The sequence below is a fragment of the Calonectris borealis genome, chromosome 3 (genome assembly GCF_964195595.1).
Source record: "Calonectris borealis chromosome 3, bCalBor7.hap1.2, whole genome shotgun sequence".
NCBI lineage: Eukaryota > Metazoa > Chordata > Aves > Procellariiformes > Procellariidae > Calonectris > Calonectris borealis.
Window position 1 is genome coordinate 98,977,078 of NC_134314.1, and position 19,813 is coordinate 98,996,890.

At 53.6% G+C, this 19,813-nt stretch overlaps 1 protein-coding gene across 2 annotated transcripts; it reads left to right on the plus strand.

Moving 5' to 3' along the window:
• Positions 1-1,515: 1,515 nt before the first annotated feature.
• On the plus strand, positions 1,516-6,698 carry SIX2 (SIX homeobox 2). 2 transcript variants are annotated; one of them, XM_075148149.1, is made up of 2 exons: positions 1,516-2,090; positions 4,705-6,698. In XM_075148149.1, exons 1-2 carry the CDS (start codon positions 1,516-1,518, stop codon positions 5,006-5,008), a joined length of 879 nt encoding a protein of 292 aa, XP_075004250.1. In that variant the 3' UTR covers positions 5,009-6,698. The 2 variants fall into 2 exon arrangements, with proteins under 2 accessions (XP_075004250.1, XP_075004251.1); XM_075148150.1 differs by having other exon boundaries at positions 1,516-2,075.
• The last annotated feature ends 13,115 nt before the right edge of the window (positions 6,699-19,813 follow it).

Consider the following 19,813-nt stretch of genomic DNA (forward strand, 5'->3'; position numbering starts at 1 on the left):
CCTGCCCCGTACAGTCAGTAAACTCAAAACGCCGTGTGTAACGGGCACGCGTGAGTGACACGGGTCCGCTTAATCGAGCGAATTGTCTCTGGCTTTTACACGTGTCCCTCTCCTGGATCAAACACCCCGACACGCTCCTGGAAATCAAGTAGAAATAAATGCCCGGCGTCCAGTGATCAAAAACGCCAGCGCCCTGCGCACCGGAGCGTGGTGGGGCACGGCCGGAGATTAACGGAGAGGCAATCCTTCCTCGGTCCTGGATCACCATTCCTCCTCCTAGCTCCCGGGCAGGTACGACCAGCGTGTAATGGGATCCCAGGTCACGAACAGGGTCTCTATTGTACATGAGAGGCCCCTTCCCTATAAAACTCTCCGACAGTTGTTACTGGGCGCTGGGGAGGGTGGTTAAGCTAACACATTTAGAAGGGAATTTTCTGCAAGGGCCGGAGACGGGTTTTTCTCCCCACCGCAGCCGCGGGTGCCAGGGACGGCAGAGCCTGCGCTCCGGAGCGGCAGGGTCGGGATGGGGCTGCGGGATCTGGACTGGGCGGCGGGGCCGGGACGGGGCTGCGGGATCCAGCCGGGGCGGCGGGGCCGGGATGGGGCAGCGGGATCCAGCCGGGGCGGCAGGGCCCGGCCGGGGCGGCGGCTCCGTCCCGCGGCGCCGCAGCGCCCTGCGGCGAGAGGCAGGGGCCCGGGCTCCGCGCTCCGGCGCTCCCCCGCTCCCCCGATGGGCGCCTGCAGCGTCAATCACGGCGGAAATTTCTCCCTCGCTAGCTAATATCTCAGCTCGCAGGGCCGCCTCTGAGTGGATCTGAGCAATCTGTCAACCCAGCCGGGGAGCCACCTCAAAACAGATCGGGTTACCCCTGATTGACAGCGTCACCATGGCAAATAATTTGACTAAAACTATTGTCTTCTCCTGGCAGTCCCCGGGTCAGATAACCGGACCAATCACAGCGCGGATAATCACTTTTCATGCCAGCTTAGAATAATATTATTAAAAAAAAAAAAAGGGAGAGAGAGAGAAAGAAAGGGGGAAAAAACTCGGAGAGGGAGAGGAGCGAGGGAGCAGGGCTTTACCACTATATTATGTGGGATCTTGCGGCGGCGGGGGGTGGGGGGGAAGCAGGGAGATCCCAAACCGGCGGCCGAGGGGGGTGGGGGTGGGAGAGCCGCGGCCGCTGCGAGCGCTGCAGATAGGAGACAAAAGAGGCACAAAGTTACTCTCGCAACTTGGACTTACAAAAGGAGGCGGCCGGGGGAAAAGCCGCCCGCGCTCGGGCTCCCGAGACTTTTTTCCTTCGCTCTTCGCCTTTTTTCCCCGGCTCCCGCGGCCGCTCCGGAGCCGGGCGCCGCCGATGGCCGCGGCCCCCCGCGCCCGGCCGTGACGCCCGACCGGGCCCCGCCGGGCGCCGCCGCCCCGGGGCCGGCCCCGCATGCCGGGCGCTGCCCGCCGCCCCGCGCCGCTCCCCTCTATGCGGCCGTAGGGTGCGCGGCGGGGCAGGGCTCACCATGTCGATGCTCCCGACTTTTGGCTTCACCCAAGAGCAAGTGGCCTGCGTCTGCGAGGTGCTCCAGCAAGGCGGCAACATCGAGCGGCTGGGGCGGTTCCTCTGGTCCCTCCCTGCCTGCGAGCACCTCCACAAGAACGAGAGCGTCCTGAAGGCCAAGGCGGTGGTGGCCTTCCACCGGGGCAACTTCCGCGAGCTCTACAAGATCCTGGAGAGCCACCAGTTCTCGGCGCACAACCACCCCAAGCTGCAGCAGCTCTGGCTGAAGGCGCACTACATCGAGGCGGAGAAGCTGCGGGGGCGACCCCTAGGGGCGGTGGGCAAGTACCGGGTGCGCCGCAAGTTCCCGCTGCCCCGCTCCATCTGGGACGGCGAGGAGACCAGCTACTGCTTCAAGGAGAAGAGCCGCAGCGTCCTCCGCGAGTGGTACGCCCACAACCCCTACCCGTCCCCCCGCGAGAAGCGGGAGCTGGCCGAGGCCACCGGCCTCACCACCACCCAGGTCAGCAACTGGTTCAAGAACCGCCGGCAGCGGGACCGCGCGGCCGAGGCCAAGGAAAGGTACGGCTCCCCCCGGCTCCCCCGGCGACCGCGGCGCCCCGGCCCGGCCGCTCGCCCCCCGCGCCGCTCCCTCTGTCCCAAGCCCCGGAGGCCCGCGGGACGGCGCCCCCGGGAGGGGCCGGGCTCTCCGGGGCGGGGGCGCCCCGAGAAGCAGAGGCGAGGGAGGTGGGCGCTCGGCCAGGGCGTCTGTCCGCCAAAAGCAGCCCCGGGAGAGGCGGCCGGGACCCCTTCCCTTCCGAGACCCCGCTCCCTGCACAGCCGGCGCGGCGGCCGCGGGGCAGCCCCGTCTGCCGGGGCCGCTTCTCACGGCCGGCGGCGACTCCCGGTTAAGCAGCGCGGCTGCCTCCTCCCCGCCGCAACACGGCGCGGAGCCCAGCCGAGCGGCGGGGCCGGAGGTGCCGGTGCGGGAACAGGGCCCGGCGGGAGAGGCCGCCGGCGGCGGGGCCGAGGGCAAGGGCTCCGCGCCCCGCACAGCTCGGAGCGTGTCCTTGAGAGCTACCCCGGAGCAGAGAGGGAAAGCCGAGGAGGGGAGGAGAGGGCAGCCGGGAACGAGTGGGTCTGAACGCTGTTAGTAAAAATTGCCTCTAACGTCGGCTCCTGGCGTGGGGCGGGAGACCTAGACGGGGACTGACCGCAGCAACCTCTGAGCTCCCTCACTAAATTGCAGTTCGTATTCACTACCCAGCAAGGTGCTCATGAATGCATGTTAATAGATGTATATTCTTATACCGAGCGTGATTTCGAAACTGTGTTTTTCTCGTTAAATGGAGTGAAGGGACCATTAATTGCCGGGCAGAGGTTAATGCCTACATCCTTGGGTATTCGGGATGACTTTTCCGTCAGCAGTCCCTGGTGCTTTAGGAAGACGGTTTGGAGAAGCAAAAAGTGTCCTCTAACTGCACAGTGGCTCCTCACTAGCTCGCTGAATTGCCCGGTCCATACGGATCTGATCGTAGGGCCTGCGCGGTTAATCAGCGGATCAGAAATCTCCCGTAGATCCGACCCTCCGAGGTGACTCCTTTTTTTTCGTTTCTGCCTAATGTGTTTTGGAAGTGGCCAGCGCCGCGGCCGCACAGCTGTGCAGCCCGGCAGGTTGGGCTCCGCAGATTTGCTTCATACATTTCCCGAAACGGTGCTAGAGCTTTAATTTTCCTTCAAATCCCCGCAAGTGTTGGTTTTACGAGATGTTAGAGATCCTTTTTATTGCTGATAGCGGGGACTCACCTTCAAATATCCAAAGGAAATGAAGGTTACACTTATTCCATTCCTTTTTTTTCCTTTTTTTTCCGAGGAATCAAATTTTAAAGGTCTCCAGAGACAAATAAGATTTTTGACATTGAAAAATACACTCAACCTAATATTACACTCCAGGCGTTGCAAAACAGACCGTTCATGGGATTGCCATTCACTCAAGCAAACTTGTTCAAACAGAGCTTTCTTGTCTATTTTTATTTTTTTGGCACAAAGTGTGTCCAGCCACATCCTGCAGCCCTTATTGAGGAAAAACCGTCAGCGCAATGGCTTCACTGCTCTCGACCAAATCCTGCAGGATAGGGCCCCTCTGCCAGACAGTGTGTTTCAAAGCTTTCGCAGAAGCTTTTAAATAGACTTGCAATGCCTTCAGTATTTCAGGCAGGGCTGTGTCTAAAGTATCTCTATGAGGGCTATGCCTAAAAGCCGCGTTAGACTTGACGGGACGGACGCCCCCACCTCATCTTGCCCCTCTCATTTCAGAAAAAAAAAATATATATATATACACACACACACATATATCTGCAAGGGCTTGGCCAGTCTCCAGCGATTTCTCGGTATTTACCCGGTGATGAATTTTGAAATTATGTCCTGTCTTTCCGAGCCGGCTGCCTCTGTCGGTAGCTGCATCGGCGGTGCCGGCTCCCCGCGCCGCGGAGCCGGGCGCCCGAGCCGAGCCGGGCGAGACGCCAGCCGGGCTGCGCCCTCCGCCGCCCGAGGAGGGACGGAGGGATGGCAGCGGGCGTGCGGAGCACTTCCCGAGAGGGCCGGGGAAATAAGCGAGTTAACTCGGTTTGCTTGCTTTATCTTCCATATTGGGCTATGTTTTGAGCTTTAAGGTCAGGGCGAGGGGAAAAAAAAACACGTCCAGTTACTTAAGCAAAAGCCTTTCCCGCCTGATGCGAGCCTGGGAGGCTGTGCTGCTGCACAGAGCAATCCTGCCTGCAACTCACCGTGCTTTGGCCTTCCCAGTAGAAATCGCGGCCGAACTCCTCTTCAGCTCCGGGAGCAGTTTTAAAGTTAAAAAGTCTTTTTTTTTTTTTTTTAATGTCTTCCTCCCCCCCCCCCCCTTCCTCCCCCCTCCCTCTCCATGCTCTGCAAACGCTTTGGAAGCAGAAAATGACGTTTTGGCAAAGTGACACTTTCCGCTGGGCTAGTGGGAGACTCTGTTTACAAGCTCGGCGGACCTTAGACCTTTGTGCCAGATGAAGAGGCCTTGGAGGTTTGCAGAGTTTGTAAACCTACTGTTTCTGCATTCCCCCCCGCTCGCCGCCCCCGGGAGCCAGCTCCCCGCAGCCCGCCGCCCCCGCTCCCGCCGTGCGCGCCCCGGAGCAGCGGCCACACGGTGATTTCCCTCCCTCTTTTGTGTTTCCTATAGGGAAAACAACGAGAATTCCAACTCCAACAGCCACAACCCGCTCGCGGCGTCAATGAACGGGAATAAGACAGTTTTGGGGAGCTCAGAGGACGAGAAGACGCCGTCAGGGACCCCGGATCACACCTCCTCCAGCCCCGCGCTGCTGCTCAGCTCCAACCCCGGGCTGCAGCCCCTGCACGGCCTGGGCCACCCCCAGGGCCCCAGCGCCATCCCCGTGCCCAGCGCCGACCCCATGCACCACCACAGCTTGCAGGACTCCATCCTCAACCCCATGTCATCTAACCTGGTCGATCTGGGTTCTTAAAACCGTGTACACACTCCTTGCTTCGCACCAGCCCCCCTTTATTCTATCTTTTTTCTTTTTTTTTTTTTTTTTTTTTTCTTCCTTAATCTTACCAGATACTTTGAAAGCGATGACAAACTCCTTAGTGGATGTGTTGTGCCCTTTGGCAGCAGGCTGGCTGCAGGTTTGGAAGGCATCGAACTCGGCTGTGGGCAGTGATGTTGTAAAAAGCCTTAAGGGTTGCTTAAATGTGGTCTCAGGCGTGTAAGAACTGTTGGACAGGAGCTGTGATTTTCACGGCAGGCTGTAAGGCGGTTCAGTGTAGCAGCTCTTTCCAGCCTTAACTTCATGAATCTCTCGATGGTGTCACTCGATCGGGCCGGTCTGTGTGGGAAGAGGCACATTGTAATCTTTTATTTTCGGGGGTGGGGAGGAAAGGGGAGCGCAAGGCCGCTGTTTCCATGCCTGTTTGGAACTTACACATTCGCTCCCGTTATTCTATTGTAGTTATGTATCCGTGGCAGGTGTACGATGTACAATTTCAACTAAGAATACAAAAGTTGTAGTCAAGTTATAGCAGCAACACGCGCTCTAGGCAGACTCTGTAACCTTCTTGTAGCTGATGCTATGCAGAGAGACGGCTTCTTTGGCCTTGTCCATGTGGTGCTTTCGCCATTTGCTGGGTGGGAAAGGAAGTGATGGCCCGGCTCCGGCCCCAGAGGAAGGCAGGGGCAGATTACCCCCTCAGTGTGCAACGAGGGCAGGAGCGAGCTTTAAAAAAAAGAGGAATTGCTGCTCAAGTTTAGACCTAAACGCCAGTATCAACCGCGAGTCACTCACCTTAGTTTTGTTTATTGTTTATATTATGTGAATACATTCTTTGGAAAATATTTCTGCTTTTATTTTATAATAAAATTTAGAAATCTAACTCGGCGTGCCGTTGCTTCACTCACCCGCGGGGTGTTTTCGGGCTCAGCCCTGCGCGGCAGCAGAGCGGGCGGCCCGGCGGCGGGGGCTGAGGGCGCTGGGCCGGGGAGGGCGGCGGACACCCGGGCGGTGTCGGGGTCCCCGGGGGTCTCCCCCTGCCGCCGCAGAGGCGAGCGGGCCTCGCCCCCCAGCGCCCCTCGGGCCGTCAGACGGCACCCCCCGCACCCCTGCCCCGTGTGGGGTGCCCCGCGGAGCAACGCCCGGGCACGTCGGGGGCCGCTCCGGGAGCGGGGAGGCAAGGGGACGGGGAAGGACAGGCGGTGCGGGCCCTCAGGGCAGCGGGGAGGTGGCCCACCTGCTCCCCTGAGGGTACGGCTGGGCAGGCTGCGGGCTTTTCCGCCCCGGTGTCCCCTGGCCCCAGCAGAAAGCCGCCCCCGCCGCCCCTCTCGCCCCAGGGGCGGGCGCGCAAACTGAGCGTGGCCAGACCCTGCTCCGGGGGTCCGGCACGGCTGGACTGCAAGCGCCTTTCCAGCGCCTGTGGGAGTGATGCCGGGAATGGGATTTCTCTCTTCCTTTCCTTTTTCTTTCTTTCTTTTTTTCTCTTGTGTAAGCACAGGGTGGCAAAAGAGACAGGCAAGTTGCTTGCAAGATTGCTTCGTTAAAAGATAAGAGCTCAGGGTGATCTCATTACAGCTCGCACCCTCGCTACCAACTCTTTGCTAGAAGCCGAATGTGATATATCATCTGTTTAAAATGTTCCTCACAGCTTGCAAGGGGTTTTATACTTTTTTTCCTCCCTAAAATGAATTTCTTGTGAAAAATAAACCGAGAAAATGATACGGCTTCAAGCGGGATAGAAATATGTGTAGATCAGCAAAGATCGTGTCTAGGTTTCAGAGGCTGACTGAAATTTCAAGCAGCGGGAGTTTTGTGCGGGCAATGTCCTAATTTGATGTAATCTGGGGCTGGATTAGCGCCTCTGTGCGTTTGTGGGTGTCCGCTAAAAGCACATTTCTCTGAGGCCCCATTAAAGTCTATAGAAGGGAAGGTATGGATGTCTGTAACGGGGAGGATCGGCCCCGGAAAAAAGCTCTTTCTTACTCGTGGTTATAAATCCAATGTTCTCGTTATGCTGGGGTGCAGCGGGGTACAATGTTATAGAGGAGACAATGTGGTATATTCAGGTTTATGTTCCTGCTGTTTCTCCTCTTTGGGATGATTTTTCGGCAACGGAGATGATGTGGCTGTTGCCTCTGCTGTGGGAGCGTACCACTGTGGTCCTGCGTGCATTAGGGTCTAAATAGCAGATCCTGTTATTTCCGTTGAGGGGCATCTAATAATTTTAGCTATGAATTCTAATCCTTTGAAAATAAACATTTCGCAAGTAGAGGAACCATTGCTTCCTAGGGCTACAGAAGATTCCCGCTTCCCGTAAAATAACACATGCAGCGGTGCAATATTGCAAAGAATGAATTAATTGGCTATTTTGTATTTTTAGAGATAGAAGCAAGTTTGGGAAGGAAAACAGAACGACTGGGTTAATAAAACATGGCCTCGAAACCGAAATAAAGCCTTAAGGCTTTGCCCGCTGGAGAAAAAAAGAAAAAAAAAAAACAAGAAAGATTAGAGAAAGAGTAAAGCCAAGGTGGGGAACATTTAAAGAGGCAGTATGAAAGCAGGATGGGGTTTACGTGATTAATAAAAGGTCATATTGCACAGAGGAGGCAGAATTCGATCGGGGAAAGTAAATGAAGGGCTGACAGGGTGAGAAAGGCCCTTTGAAAGCGAGGGGTGATGAAAACTCCTGTAAATTACAGCGAGGATCACTTATGTACGGAGAGAGGAAGAGAGGGCGAGTCGCTGAAGTCAATTAGAGACAGCTAGAAACAGAAATCATGTAGTAAGAAAAAAAGAAATCTGCAGGTCAATCTAGCATTAAGGGCGCACACAGCTTAAAGCCCAGATGATGGGTCGTGTGTAATGCAACCTGAAAACCCGTACATGTTAAGACTCATTTTACCGGACCGTACTTGCCTTAGAATTGATGTTTGGTAAATTAGCCCAAATCCCCCCGATTTTCCACGCACAAAAAAAAAATTCCCGATAGAGGAATATGCCGAAACTGACGTGACTAATCCTTGGTTTTAAACAGATTAGTTATGATTCACTAGCATTACGTTACATGGGGCATATCTCATCTCAGGGTTGGTTGTTTGCGAGGTACCCGCGCAGGTTTCGGGGCATAAATAAAAAGACGGTCCGGACCCGGCAGGCTTTACCCATGAAACTCCCTGTGGCTGTCCCCGGACCGAGGCCGGGATGCAGAGGGCAAACCCCACAGCTGAGCCCTTATAGTTTGGACACCTGGGGGAAAAACCGCACTCGCTGTCTCTTTCGTATACGCACAGACACATACATGTGTATACATACACATGCATATATATATATATATATATGTAAAAGTGGTATTTGCCCTCAAACTAAAACCTTACCAAATTACATAATGAATGCCCATTTACGGATCTCAGAACTGTAACTGGAGTAATTCCTTTAGATAGCGGGGCACTGAATATTCACGGTGTACTAGAGCATATTTGTTCTGCTGGGAAGCCCTGTACTTTATTATATGAGTGTTAAGTGTCCTGGTGCTGCACTGAAGAGGGTTATGAGAGAAATTGCACATTTGAGACAGAAAGCAATTTTGGCTGTCCTGCCAGGGTGCAGCTCGTCACCCTGCCGGGTAAATACTGATGGATGCGAGGGGAGAGCATGCCGACAGGCTACTGAAGATGTAGCACAGTCCCCCAAGGGGAGCGTGACGCTCTACTGGGAACAGGGAGCAAGTTTATTGGAGTAAGAGCCTTTCCTATGAGCAGGGGAGCATATGCCAGAGCTTGCTGGTTAAACGCCTTCCCTCTGCAAGCCCTTGCAGGAGCTTGGGGGTAAACAGGACCCTCTGGTAAACACGGTCGCATCTCATCTACAAAGCTCTGTGGCTGCGTTTTCCTTTGGGTAATATAAGCCATTTTGCAGACGTTCAACATGATCCACACGAAAGAAGTCGCCTGCTTGGCATATTTCTTGTGGGCTACCCCGGAGAAAGCTATGTTCCCTCTTCTCCCCACCCCTGGCTCAGCAGTTTGGGCCTAACTGAAGCCTCAATGTGTGTTTGAGGGGGGCTGCTCCAGCCCCGGAATGAAAAGCCTTGGAAGTGCCCCTGCCTGCCCAGCGATGTTTGTGCAAGGCACTCGGGCTCCTGTTACCAGACCCGGAAACAAAATCTATTGCCTTCTTTAGGAGAAACAAATGCAGCCCGGTATGAGCAGCCTCTTGCCTTGAACAAACCCTCACTTGAGCATGACAAATAATGTAGGGAGATGGCGATGAAAACACTGGCCACTGGCCCTTACTGCAGAGCTCTTTAACTTCCTCTGCTTAGTGAATCAAAACGCTGCGGCTCAGCCAGCCAAGAAAAATATACTGAAGGGAACTTTCAGTGCTTCAGCACACAAGGAAAAGGTGAGGGTTTTGTCTGAAGGAGAGTAGCTCTGGCGTTTGGAAAAATACATACTTGAACTAAGGAGCTGGGCTGAGCCATCAGCTTCTTCCCATTTTGCAACGGGGAGCGGGGCTCAAAGCTTCGCCTCCCTGCACCGAGGAGGCGGCTCCTCGCTCGGGAAGAAGATCCATCTCCTTCCCTCTCAGATAAACGGGAGGGGGGATTGTTTGGTTGTTGCTTGGGTTTTTTTTGCCGCTGGGCGAGAACGCTCAACTCCCAGCTCTAAATATTAAATCCCCCTTTAAGCGGAGTCCCGGTGTGCCGCAGAGCTGGTCCCGCTCCGCGCCCCGGGGCACCGGGAGGCGGCGGCTGCCGAGCGGGCGGCCGGCCTTGCTGGGCGGCAGAGCAATGAGCTATTCCTGCCTCCAGCCCAACCCGTGTCCTACAGGAAAAAAAAAGAAGAAAAGGAAAAAAAAAAGACTCCTTTAAGAAAACAGACAGACGGACACATGGAAACAAATTGGGACTTCACCAAGAGACTGGGACTCAGAGGGAAACGGAAAGGCTTAGTGGGAGCTAAGGTGAACAGACAGGTAAAATGTTACATCAGCAAACAGTGCTGCTCAGGAGAAGGGGGGGAGAGGAGAAATCACTTGGAAAGATGAAAATCGCACATGTGCTTCTGATGACCCCATTAGATGCGAAGTCCTCCAGGAAATACATATTTGAAACAGCCAGGAAAAACAAACATGCCTTTTATAGACTTGCCTGTCCCGCCATGAAAAATGCAAACCTCGGTATGGTGCCTATGTATCTAGGGGGTGGGAGGGAGGAAGGGGGAGTAGATTTTGTAAAGAACCCGATGAAAGCTACCTTCATCAGGAATATTCATTTGCGCTGCCCTGCTCTCCAAAAATAGGCTGCAGCGTGAAAACCGAGGCAGTAGTTAAAACTACCGCGTCTGAGACGGACATCTGAGTCTGAAAAGTGACTGTCAGGAGCTCGCCTGGGTGTCAACACAGGCAAGACTCGCTGGCAACAGTGAGGAAGAAAAAAACCGGGGGGGGTGAAGAGTTTGCGGGACTTCATAAAGCCTACAGTTTGCTGCAAAGTTGGGCAAAGTCCAGAGAATCATATTGGAAGAGCGATTTCTAGCAGTGCAGGAGTCGGGGTCTGGGCAGAGATACCCCCAATCCCTCCTTTCCAAGGCGCCGTTTTAGATGCAGTTGTGCTGGGGGTCGGGGCAGAGAGCAGAGACTTGATCCGAGAGTACTTTAGCAGTCAAGGCATCATCGTTCCTCTTCTTTCCCCCCGACCACCCTGCCCACGGAGCCGGACACAGTGGCCCCGCTGCCGGCAGCGCCGGCAGGCTCCGAGCGGACATTTGATCCCCCTCCCCGCTTTCCACCCGCGCCCCCGACCTCCGCAGGGAAGGGGCAGGTCCGCGCCCACCTCCCGGCATCTGTTGTCCTCTCTGCGGGGCCTGGCGCTTTGGAAACCCCGGTGGCAGGTGCCCCGGCGGCCGCGACTGCCTCGGCAGCGGGCTGCGGGCGGCACCCACGCCGCGCGGTGACACGCACTCCTTCACAAGGAGACGGCGAGGGTGCGTGGCCAGTCACCCGTCAGGGAGACATCTGCCCCTGCACATCTCAGGGTGAGAGGCGGGGGCAGGTGACTCTGAACCGCTCCGGTTCAGTGGGATGCGTTTAATCGAAAGAGGCTAAATATCGTCGCCCTGTTGTCACCGGAGAGCTGCGTGAGGAGGGAAAGCACTACCAAAGCCTGAGCTAATAGCATCCCCGAGAGAGGCCCAACCCGACCACCGAGCAGGGACCCCTCGTCTATTTACCCTGGCGCCGTGAAACGAGGCGGCCGCCGGCTCCTGCCGCCAGGGGCTGCCAGTGCCGCGGCAGCCGGAGCCGCCCCGTCGTAGGGAACGGGCTGTTTCCCACCGACGGGGCACACACGGCAAGCGGGGGATCTGCTCCCTGCAGCTCGCTCCCTCCAGCCCGCTTCGCTGCCCGGTGTCAAAGCCGGAGGAGCAGAGCAGGGGCACGGCCTCCCCGGGGCGGCAGGCGCGGAGGGCACAGGGGCTGCTGGAGCGGGGGGACGGGGCTCCCACACTGCTGCGGGGCCAGCGACAAGTGGGTTTCTCTCCATACCCTGAGATATTGAGTTACACATGAGCCCAGCAGCTGCTTGGGGCGAGGATCCGCACCCCGCAGCAGTACGCACCGCGCAGCGAGCGAGGCCGCGGCTGACGCTGAGGAAGGGAGGGGATATTTAAAACTTAAGAAAACGCTTGGGACATCGCTCTTAAGAGCGTGTCGAGCGCACACCCAACAAAAACATCAACAACTGGAAAGTCAGGACGGTTTAGAAACCTCCCGGAATCAAACGAAACCAGACGTGGGGCAGGGAGGTGTTGGCAGCGCTGCGCGGAGCGCGGAGCCGGGCGGTGGGGGTCCCACGGGTGGCCGTGGAGAGAGTGGCGTGGGGGTAGGCTCCGTCCCTGCGCAGCGCACCTCGCTGCCTTCCCAAATTAGAAGGGCCGGAGGTGGACGATCCCACCTCACTCGCGATGTTAGCAGAAGCCGAGGCGGTCGGAGGCAAGAGGCGGTGCTGACACCGGGCCCCGCTGCTGCGGGTATGTGCGGAGCCGGGCTCCGTCTCCCCGAGCGTGCCCACAAAATGTCAGTGCTTTCTCCTCCATAGGTGCGGCAGATCCCCCACTGTACCGTGGCTCTCTGGGGTGGTTTCGGTCGGAGAAAGACCTTTCAGTTTAAAAGGGGCATTTTTTTTTTCGGGCGAGGCCGGCACAGAGAAAGTGACGGTGTTTCCCACCTACCGCTATTACTTTGAGACCTGATGGTTATTTCTGCCAGTCTCCGAGATGCCGTCCCCGCGGGGGATCTCCGGAGGCGGAGGGCGGCCAGTCGCTCTCCCGTAATTACTCTAAATCGGGTGTATTTATTACCTCGACTAATGCCGGGCGATGGCAAATTAAAGCCGCCTTGACGATACTCACCCGGCCACTGCTGCCGTCATCATTAATTCGAAACAACCCCCCCGAGCCTGGCGGGGGAGGGAAGGACCGGGCTATTGCACAGGGGCGGCGCGGCAGCTCGTACCCCAGGGAGAGCCTGGCCCTGTATGAGGTGCCCCGGGGTGGGGGGGGCAAGGGGCTGCCCGAAACCGCTCCCCGCATACCCGGCGGCTGGGAAGGGGCCGCGAAAAACCGACCCACCCCGGGGCAGACGTCGAGGGGCACGGTGGAGAGCAGTGTCCGGAGGGCGCAGGCTCCCCTGCCCGCCTTTCACCCCCACCGCCTTTCGGGGCCACAAAATGCCCCCGCGGTCGGTCTGCAGTGCGGGGGGACCCCAGCCCCCGGTAGGTGCCCGGCGGCGCCTCGGCTCCCCCTCCCCGGGGGCCGCGCCGTTTGCATGGGCTCGGTGGAGCCGGGGCAGCCCTGCGAAAGGCAAAGGGGGGCTGCGGTGTTACTGTGAGAGAAGGCTTGAGCCTGCTGCCTACCCGCTCGGTTGGCATGCGTTGCCATTTCGATGGTATCTCGCTTTTGGAGGCATTTTATGGCTGGGGAAAGTCTAATCCGGTGAAGAGAAAGGAAGAGAATACTGTTGGCATTGAATGAACTCCGTGTGGTAATCTTCGGGCAAATGTGCGGGTTTCCATGCCAAAGCAAAGTGTTTTCTCGTCGGGTCTGCTCATACTCTGAAGGGAGGCGAAGACACCATTTAAGAAATCCAGCTGGTTGCAAGTCATACATTTAATCTCTCAGCTGGAATGATTTAATGGATCAGTATCGAGTAACAGTCCTGGAAAAGTAGCCTCCTAAAAAAACAGAGATAAATCCTGATTGAATAATAGTAAATGAAAACCGTGGATTACAGTGACTGCAAGACAGTATTTTCTTTGCAGTCCTCGAAAGATGCCGCCTCAGAGCGGCCAATCGAGCCGACAAAGCCCCGCGTGTCATTTTGATGTTGGCGGGGGCAGGTCCCGGCAGCCTGCGGTGCCCCCCCTTACTTCCCCATGGGGCAGGCTCCCCCCTCTCTCCTCATGCCCTGGGCACCTTCTGAAACGGCTTCTCTGCGGTGCAGGGAGCAGCGACACAAGCTCTCCCTCCGGCGCTCCGCGGCCGGGCAAGCGCCGACGTGCCCGGGCCAGAGGCGCGCCTGCGTCGGGGGGCACCGGCGGGGGCACGAGGGGGCTCCCCCCGAGGGGGCACCGGCAGCCCAGAGCCACGGCGGCGGCCTTGCCGAAAACCACCCGTCTGCCTTGGGCCGGCCCAGGGGCCTCGCTGGGATTTCTCTTTTTCCAGCTGGGAAGGCGCAGAGGCGGGGGAAGGAACTGTTACTCCGGGAAAGGTGGCGTTTTCCCCCGAAATGTGAAAATAGGAGAGCAAACCCTTTGCCCCTCTGTGTCCTTGTGGGACGTGTTGGCGAGAGAAGCGGTATCGGGGCGATGGGGGGAAGCGGGGGGAGCTGGGAGAAGCCCGCCGCCCCGCACTGTCGCAGCCCGCTGCCGGTGGGGCCCGCGGGGCCCGCGGGCGCGGCGGGGGCGCGGGGGCCTCCTCAGCAGCCGGGGCTTCGGGGGCTTTTTTAACCCTCCTGTTGCCATAACTTTAACCGGGGTCTAGCAGCTGGGGCAAAGCCGTCATTGAAGGAAGGATCCCGGCCGGGAGTGCAAAAGCACTTGATTCACCTCCCCTCGGCCGAGGGGGAGGTCATTACCGCACTTAATTAAAAGCACTTCCTCAGACGGGGCAGGTGCTTTCCTTGCAGCAGCCCCGGGGGCTGGGCCCCCCCCGTCCCCCACCAGCCCCTCTGTGCCCCCGCTTGGGCCTCGGGGGCGGCTGCCCCCGGGGAGCCCACCCCCGCACCTCGCTTTGTCCTGCGAGCTGGGCGAAGGAAGGAAAAACACCGCAGCGCTGGCGGCGGGGCTGGGCCGGCAGCACATGCTCCCCGCGCACCCGTGGGCGCTGCCCCCATGTGTCCCTTCTCCGACCCGCGGCGGCGTGGGGCTGACGGTTTCTTTTTTTTTTTTTTTTCTTTTCTTCCCAAAAATCATCCTCTTCGCAGCTCGGAGGAGCAAGAGTTTTAAGGGAAGAGGTGGGTTTGCTCTCACGTTTCCCGGCCGTTTCGTGTTCCCAATGGTGGGGCACCGTCGGAGACCGTCTCTGCAGCGAGCTCTGAGCCGCGCAAACCTCTGGGGGGAAAACGCACCTTTGCTTCATGTTATTTTACTTGGAGCAAAGACGAAAGGGCAGCGAGGAGAGTGCGGGAGCGATCGCCGCTCGGCTGGGCCGCCCCGCAGCCCGGCTGGCCGGATCGAGCAGCATCACCCTTATAAGGAATGTAATGCAAGGGCGAATGGCGTCAGCACAGCATTAGCACATTTTTGCCATTAAATGTACTCGAGTCGTAATAGTTGTTTATATTTACAGGGCATTCTTGAACGCAACCCACACGCTCAAATCGTCCCTAGATGAATCTGGAGTCGGTGAAAGTCAGTACTTCCCAAGGACAGCTTTGGTGACAAGGGCAGCTCGGGTCAAAATCAGTTTAGTTTGGTGTTACCTATTTATAGAGATGGAAAATCTAAATAAAGTTAAAGGAACGGGACGTCGAAAAAAATCAGAAAGTGTTGTGAATCTCAATCTAATTTTTTTTTGTCTTTGTTCACATCGTTGTATGTTTTTCAGCCTCTCAGCCTCTTTCTAAAAAGATTACTGTATATATACTGTATATAAATATAAATATAAATTTAAAACGACTCCTCCATTTCAAAAGACCTTTCCAAAACGTTTCAACAATTTCAATGTCTTACAATGTTTTTACATAGAAAGGTTGTTAAAATTCTCCTTTCTTTTTCTGCAGGCGATATGGACTTTGACAAATGGGTATTTTATGTTTACTATTAATATTTTCATATTGTCTTCAAATCAATTAGTATAAGCTTTTCAAAAAATCCCCACCTGCCCTGTCTATTGAAATCATAGCTACTGTCACCCAGCTCACTTCTGTAAGAAAAGATAAATAAAATAGCTGTTCTGAAAAGCAAAGTGTTCATGTGCACGAATCAGAAAACTGTTGATCTTAATCATAAAGGACTCAAAGGTGCTCTTTAACACGTTGCTTTCGATCTATGTAATCTTTATATGATTACTTTTTCTATTAAGTGACTTTTTTACAACAGGCATGTAAGCAGATATGTGTAAAATTTCTTTTTAGGTACAATGTGCTTTAAACATAGATTCGTGTGTGTTTAATGTTATTAACAATGGTATAGCTACAGAAATTCAAATAATAAATTATTTCTAAAGCATCTGAAAAGGATTTGTGTCTTTTCCTTGCATTTGTTTTTCGGCCAAGAGCAAAAGCCTGGCCCTGTTCTTTTTGAAGACAGTGGCAAAGTTCCCACCTACACCCCAAGGATCTGTGAAGTCAGTCAGAATTTTTCCATGGACTTTGGATCAAGCCCATAGCATGAGTCAATTTAAGAAGTGATTACTTCTCTGCCATAGAAATGCACATTGCATTTGCTTAGATAACTACATCTCAAGGATTTTTTTTCCACCCCCATATTCTAGGATCTTAAATGAGGAAATTGTTGAATCAAAATTTCCTTGGAATTAGTCCAACTCTCCCTGCCCCCACCAAGCACACACCTCCAATTTGGGACTTGCTCTAGGTGGCACTATTCTTCTAGCAAAACTATTCTTCTTTTTGTCCCCTGTCTTCCCCACAATCCTCCAGCAAATGTGTCCTCTTCCGTGAGGCAGAGAACCAGGAGATTCTGGAAAAGGAGACCCAGGGAATCAGTGGAAACCCAACGGCAGCACCAGACACAGGGACGACATGGAAAGAAAGACCCACTCTCCCCACCCCTCATTTCTGGCACTAACTCCCCCACTTTCCTCACTTCTCAACCTCTGTTTAGTCAATCTGCCCCACAATAACTCTTTTTATATGAGCAGGAATGGCTTTACTGCCCTCTCTGCTCACCCACCCCTTGTTGCTCACCACCCACTAGAAAGAAAGGGTCACAGTGGAAGAGTAGGCTGTTTGGGTGGATTCTGGTAAAAAAAACCAACTGGCCCTGATAGGATCATCTGCTACAAGAAAGATCCTCCAAGGACAACAGTGCCTGCAGCCCTGCAGCCAGCACGAGGCAGGGGCAGAGGCAGGGGCAGGCACTACATGGGGGGTGACGGGGCCCATCCTGCAGCCCAATCGCCCCCAGGTGCCCCCCAGCAGCTGGTGCACATTCGTATCTGCCGTACCTAACTTACTCTGCTCAGCAGCATCAGGAGGGTGGAAAGGTGAGCCCCTCGCTGCATTTCCAGCTTGCCGTCAGTCTGCGCTACGTGTAGTTTGGCTGGACCCCAGAGCCCGCCTGGGAATCTTCAGATCACATCTGTGTTTGATTACATCTGTTTGGAGCATCTGTTTATGTCTATCTGTGGCATTATAAAGGAATCTCCAAGGCCTGTTCTGTTATGTCATGCAGAAATGAAATGGTGTAAGCGAGTCAGTGCTGCAGCACAGTTAGTGACCCAGCAATCGGCGGAGCAGACTGAGTGCACGAGCAGAGCCGTGACACCACGGCAGGCAGCCCCCAGTGTGAAGCCGAGACGAGGCAACACGAAGGTGCAAATGGGTGGCTGGGTTTTATCCACCCTACGCCAGCCCACAGACCCACTGTCACCAGTGCTCACTGATATTTCATCTGCGAAATCTGCTCGTATTCGTGTGTGTCAAGAAGAGACATTTGTGTAATTAATGTTTCCTCGTTTCTTGCAAATCCCTACTCTCCAAGGAGTGAATAATGCTGACTCCTGGGTAGGTCGGAAGAGCTTGTGCAACATTCGTGTGTATTTCCCGAATACAGACTTGGAAACCTGTGGTTGCTGGTCCCAGTGCTTCCCGCTCAGGTGTAAACCACCGGCTCTGCAGTCTCCAGCCGGTGCAGCAGTACTGGCTGGGGGAGGCTGGAGGGGAAGCAGTGAGGACAGAAGCCAGATCGAGCTGTAAAATAGCCCAGCGTTTATTTACAGCATAATAGCAATTAATTTTGCCTTTTAATTTTGTGGCAACTGTATCTAGTCTCTGGGTACATTAAGCCAAAAATAAAATTGCTGCTTTGCATACAAGCAGATCACTGACACTGATATTTATCTAATCAATTTTCTTCTGTCATTTACAAACAAATAAGTTTTATTCAGTTGAAATAGGTGGTGGAAGGCAATGCTGCATTTTATCTGTGATTGTGGATTTGCCAATGCAGTGCTTTTTTTAACCAGATCTGGGGATCTAAATGGGAATGGTTTAAAAAAAGAGGGTCAACGTATTACTAGGATCCCATAACCAACTCCTCACAACAGACGTGTGCGCTAATTTGACTGTCAATTACAGAGTGAACACCAGCATGAGGAGCACCCAGTGTGACCTGTGTGCTTCAGGATACTGGTACGTCTACAATCACCTCTAAGCAAAAGCAACATAAGCATTTTACAGCTGAGCAATCTGGGACAGGGAACTGGCTGACAAGCCTGGAAGTCCAAACTATTGATAACACAATATTAACTCAAACTCCTTTTAAGACTTATTTGTAGATCAAATTTCTCAAGCAAAAGAGCTTTATAAATTTCCTGACCATCTGAGAAAGACAGGTGAAACTGTAACCAACACATTTTATCATGTCCTGGACCAAATCTTGCCTCCTTTACCTGTGAAGTATAGCCTCCTCCATCAAGGCTGGCCGTTGCCTGTGACCTCTGAAGAACGCTGCTATTGATTAAAGAGTTTTGTTTTCTCACACTGCAAAGCCATAAACCTGCATTTTACCTTTCACTATCGTCAGCATTTTCCATCACAGTACAGTAATAGGACACAATGTAGCGGACAGTAAGCATTTCATCAGAGCCTATTCTCCCAGAATTGCCAATCACGTTGCCAAGGAAATGGTGGTTGTGGGAGAGTTTCACTGGCAAAATGCTGTCAGTAAGTCAATTATTGGTTCTGTGATGACAAAATCTTGCAGGTGATGTACATGATCTCTAAAAAGTGCTCATTTCCTTTTGTCTACTGATAGACTTATTCCTCCTGGAAATAAATACGGGCTCGAGGGGAATGCTGTTTTGCCACTTCCATCTTATTGTATGGAACTCACAGATTAAAAGTCCCCTGTTGTAAGCTTATACTTTACCATTCAGTGTCATCAGTGATGGAACAGTCCGCCTCCAAAATTAGACAGAAGGCACCCATAAGGATAAGGTGTAAGGAGCTATAGGAGAAATAATGTCCAGTGCTTGGATTGTGAGTCTTGTTGGCACTGTCTTGAGAACTGTCTAGGTGTCTGTTCTATGCATATAGGATGATATTCTAAAGTTTTCTGCCTTTACTAGGGAAAAGGCACATACTTTGATTCACCCCAGCCAAAGGATAAATCCCCATAAATGCATCTTACATTTTATGCAGTTTTAAATATATACATCTCTTTTCTGTTAAATCTCAGATTGCTTCTGTCAACCTTTCCTGAAGTTTCTCCAGTTTGCCCCTACTGTTCAAATAATAATGTCCTGAATTTAACATAACGTGGCAGCAGAGTAAGATGACATGAGAGCTATTGTAACTCTACTCTATGACATGAACAAATACATAGCTCAGTTACCACACCGTGGAGTGGCATAGCAATGTAGTGAAGGGGCATATGCACGCCGCTATTCACTAGCTTGCCCTATTTTTACTATCCGTTAATCATTTTTCATAGATTTCTTTATGTTGAATTTTTTTCCTCAAACAAATCTCATATTGTTAATTTCTACCCACATTTTAATCTCTCTGGATTCCTTCACCTTGTTCTCAGTTCAGCAACATTTCCTAACCCAGTGTCATTTGAAAGTGTCAGCGATATGTATAGTAGTCCCTCTGTTAATGAAGATGTCAAAAATGATGTCAAATACTGCTCTCACTAAATATTCCTTTCTTGATTTGATATGCTACCATTAAACTTGATGCTTTTTTTCAGAGCCATTCAGGCACCCTTCCAACTTCATCTCTCAGGAATTTAAAATTAATTTCCAGGTAAGATTTCACTATGAAACAATCTAATAAAATACACATATAGTTACTGTACCTCTTTCATCATCCAGTCTTGTGATTACATAGGAAAATGAATGATTAATTTTCCATGTCAGGATTCTTTCTTGACAGCCCTGTTGCAATCAGTTTGCACATGTAAAATAGGTCCAATACTTCCCCAAAGTGATGAGTTATTGCACATGTGGTATAAAATAAGAACGAATTTTTAGCCCCAGGTGTGAGGAGCGGCCAGGAAGGATGATGGCAGTGAGGGAATGTTCTCACATGGGATAATTC

What these genes read in the sequence shown, in the direction of transcription:
- SIX2 (XM_075148149.1), top strand. Translation starts at nt 1,516, where the DNA reads ATGTCGATGCTCCCGACTTTTGGCTTCACCCAAGAGCAAGTGGCCTGC. An exon ending in GAAAGGTACGGCTCCCCCCG is followed by an intron (nt 2,091 to 4,704) that starts GCTCCCCCGGCG and finishes TGTTTCCTATAG; the next exon opens with GGAAAACAACGAGAATTCCA.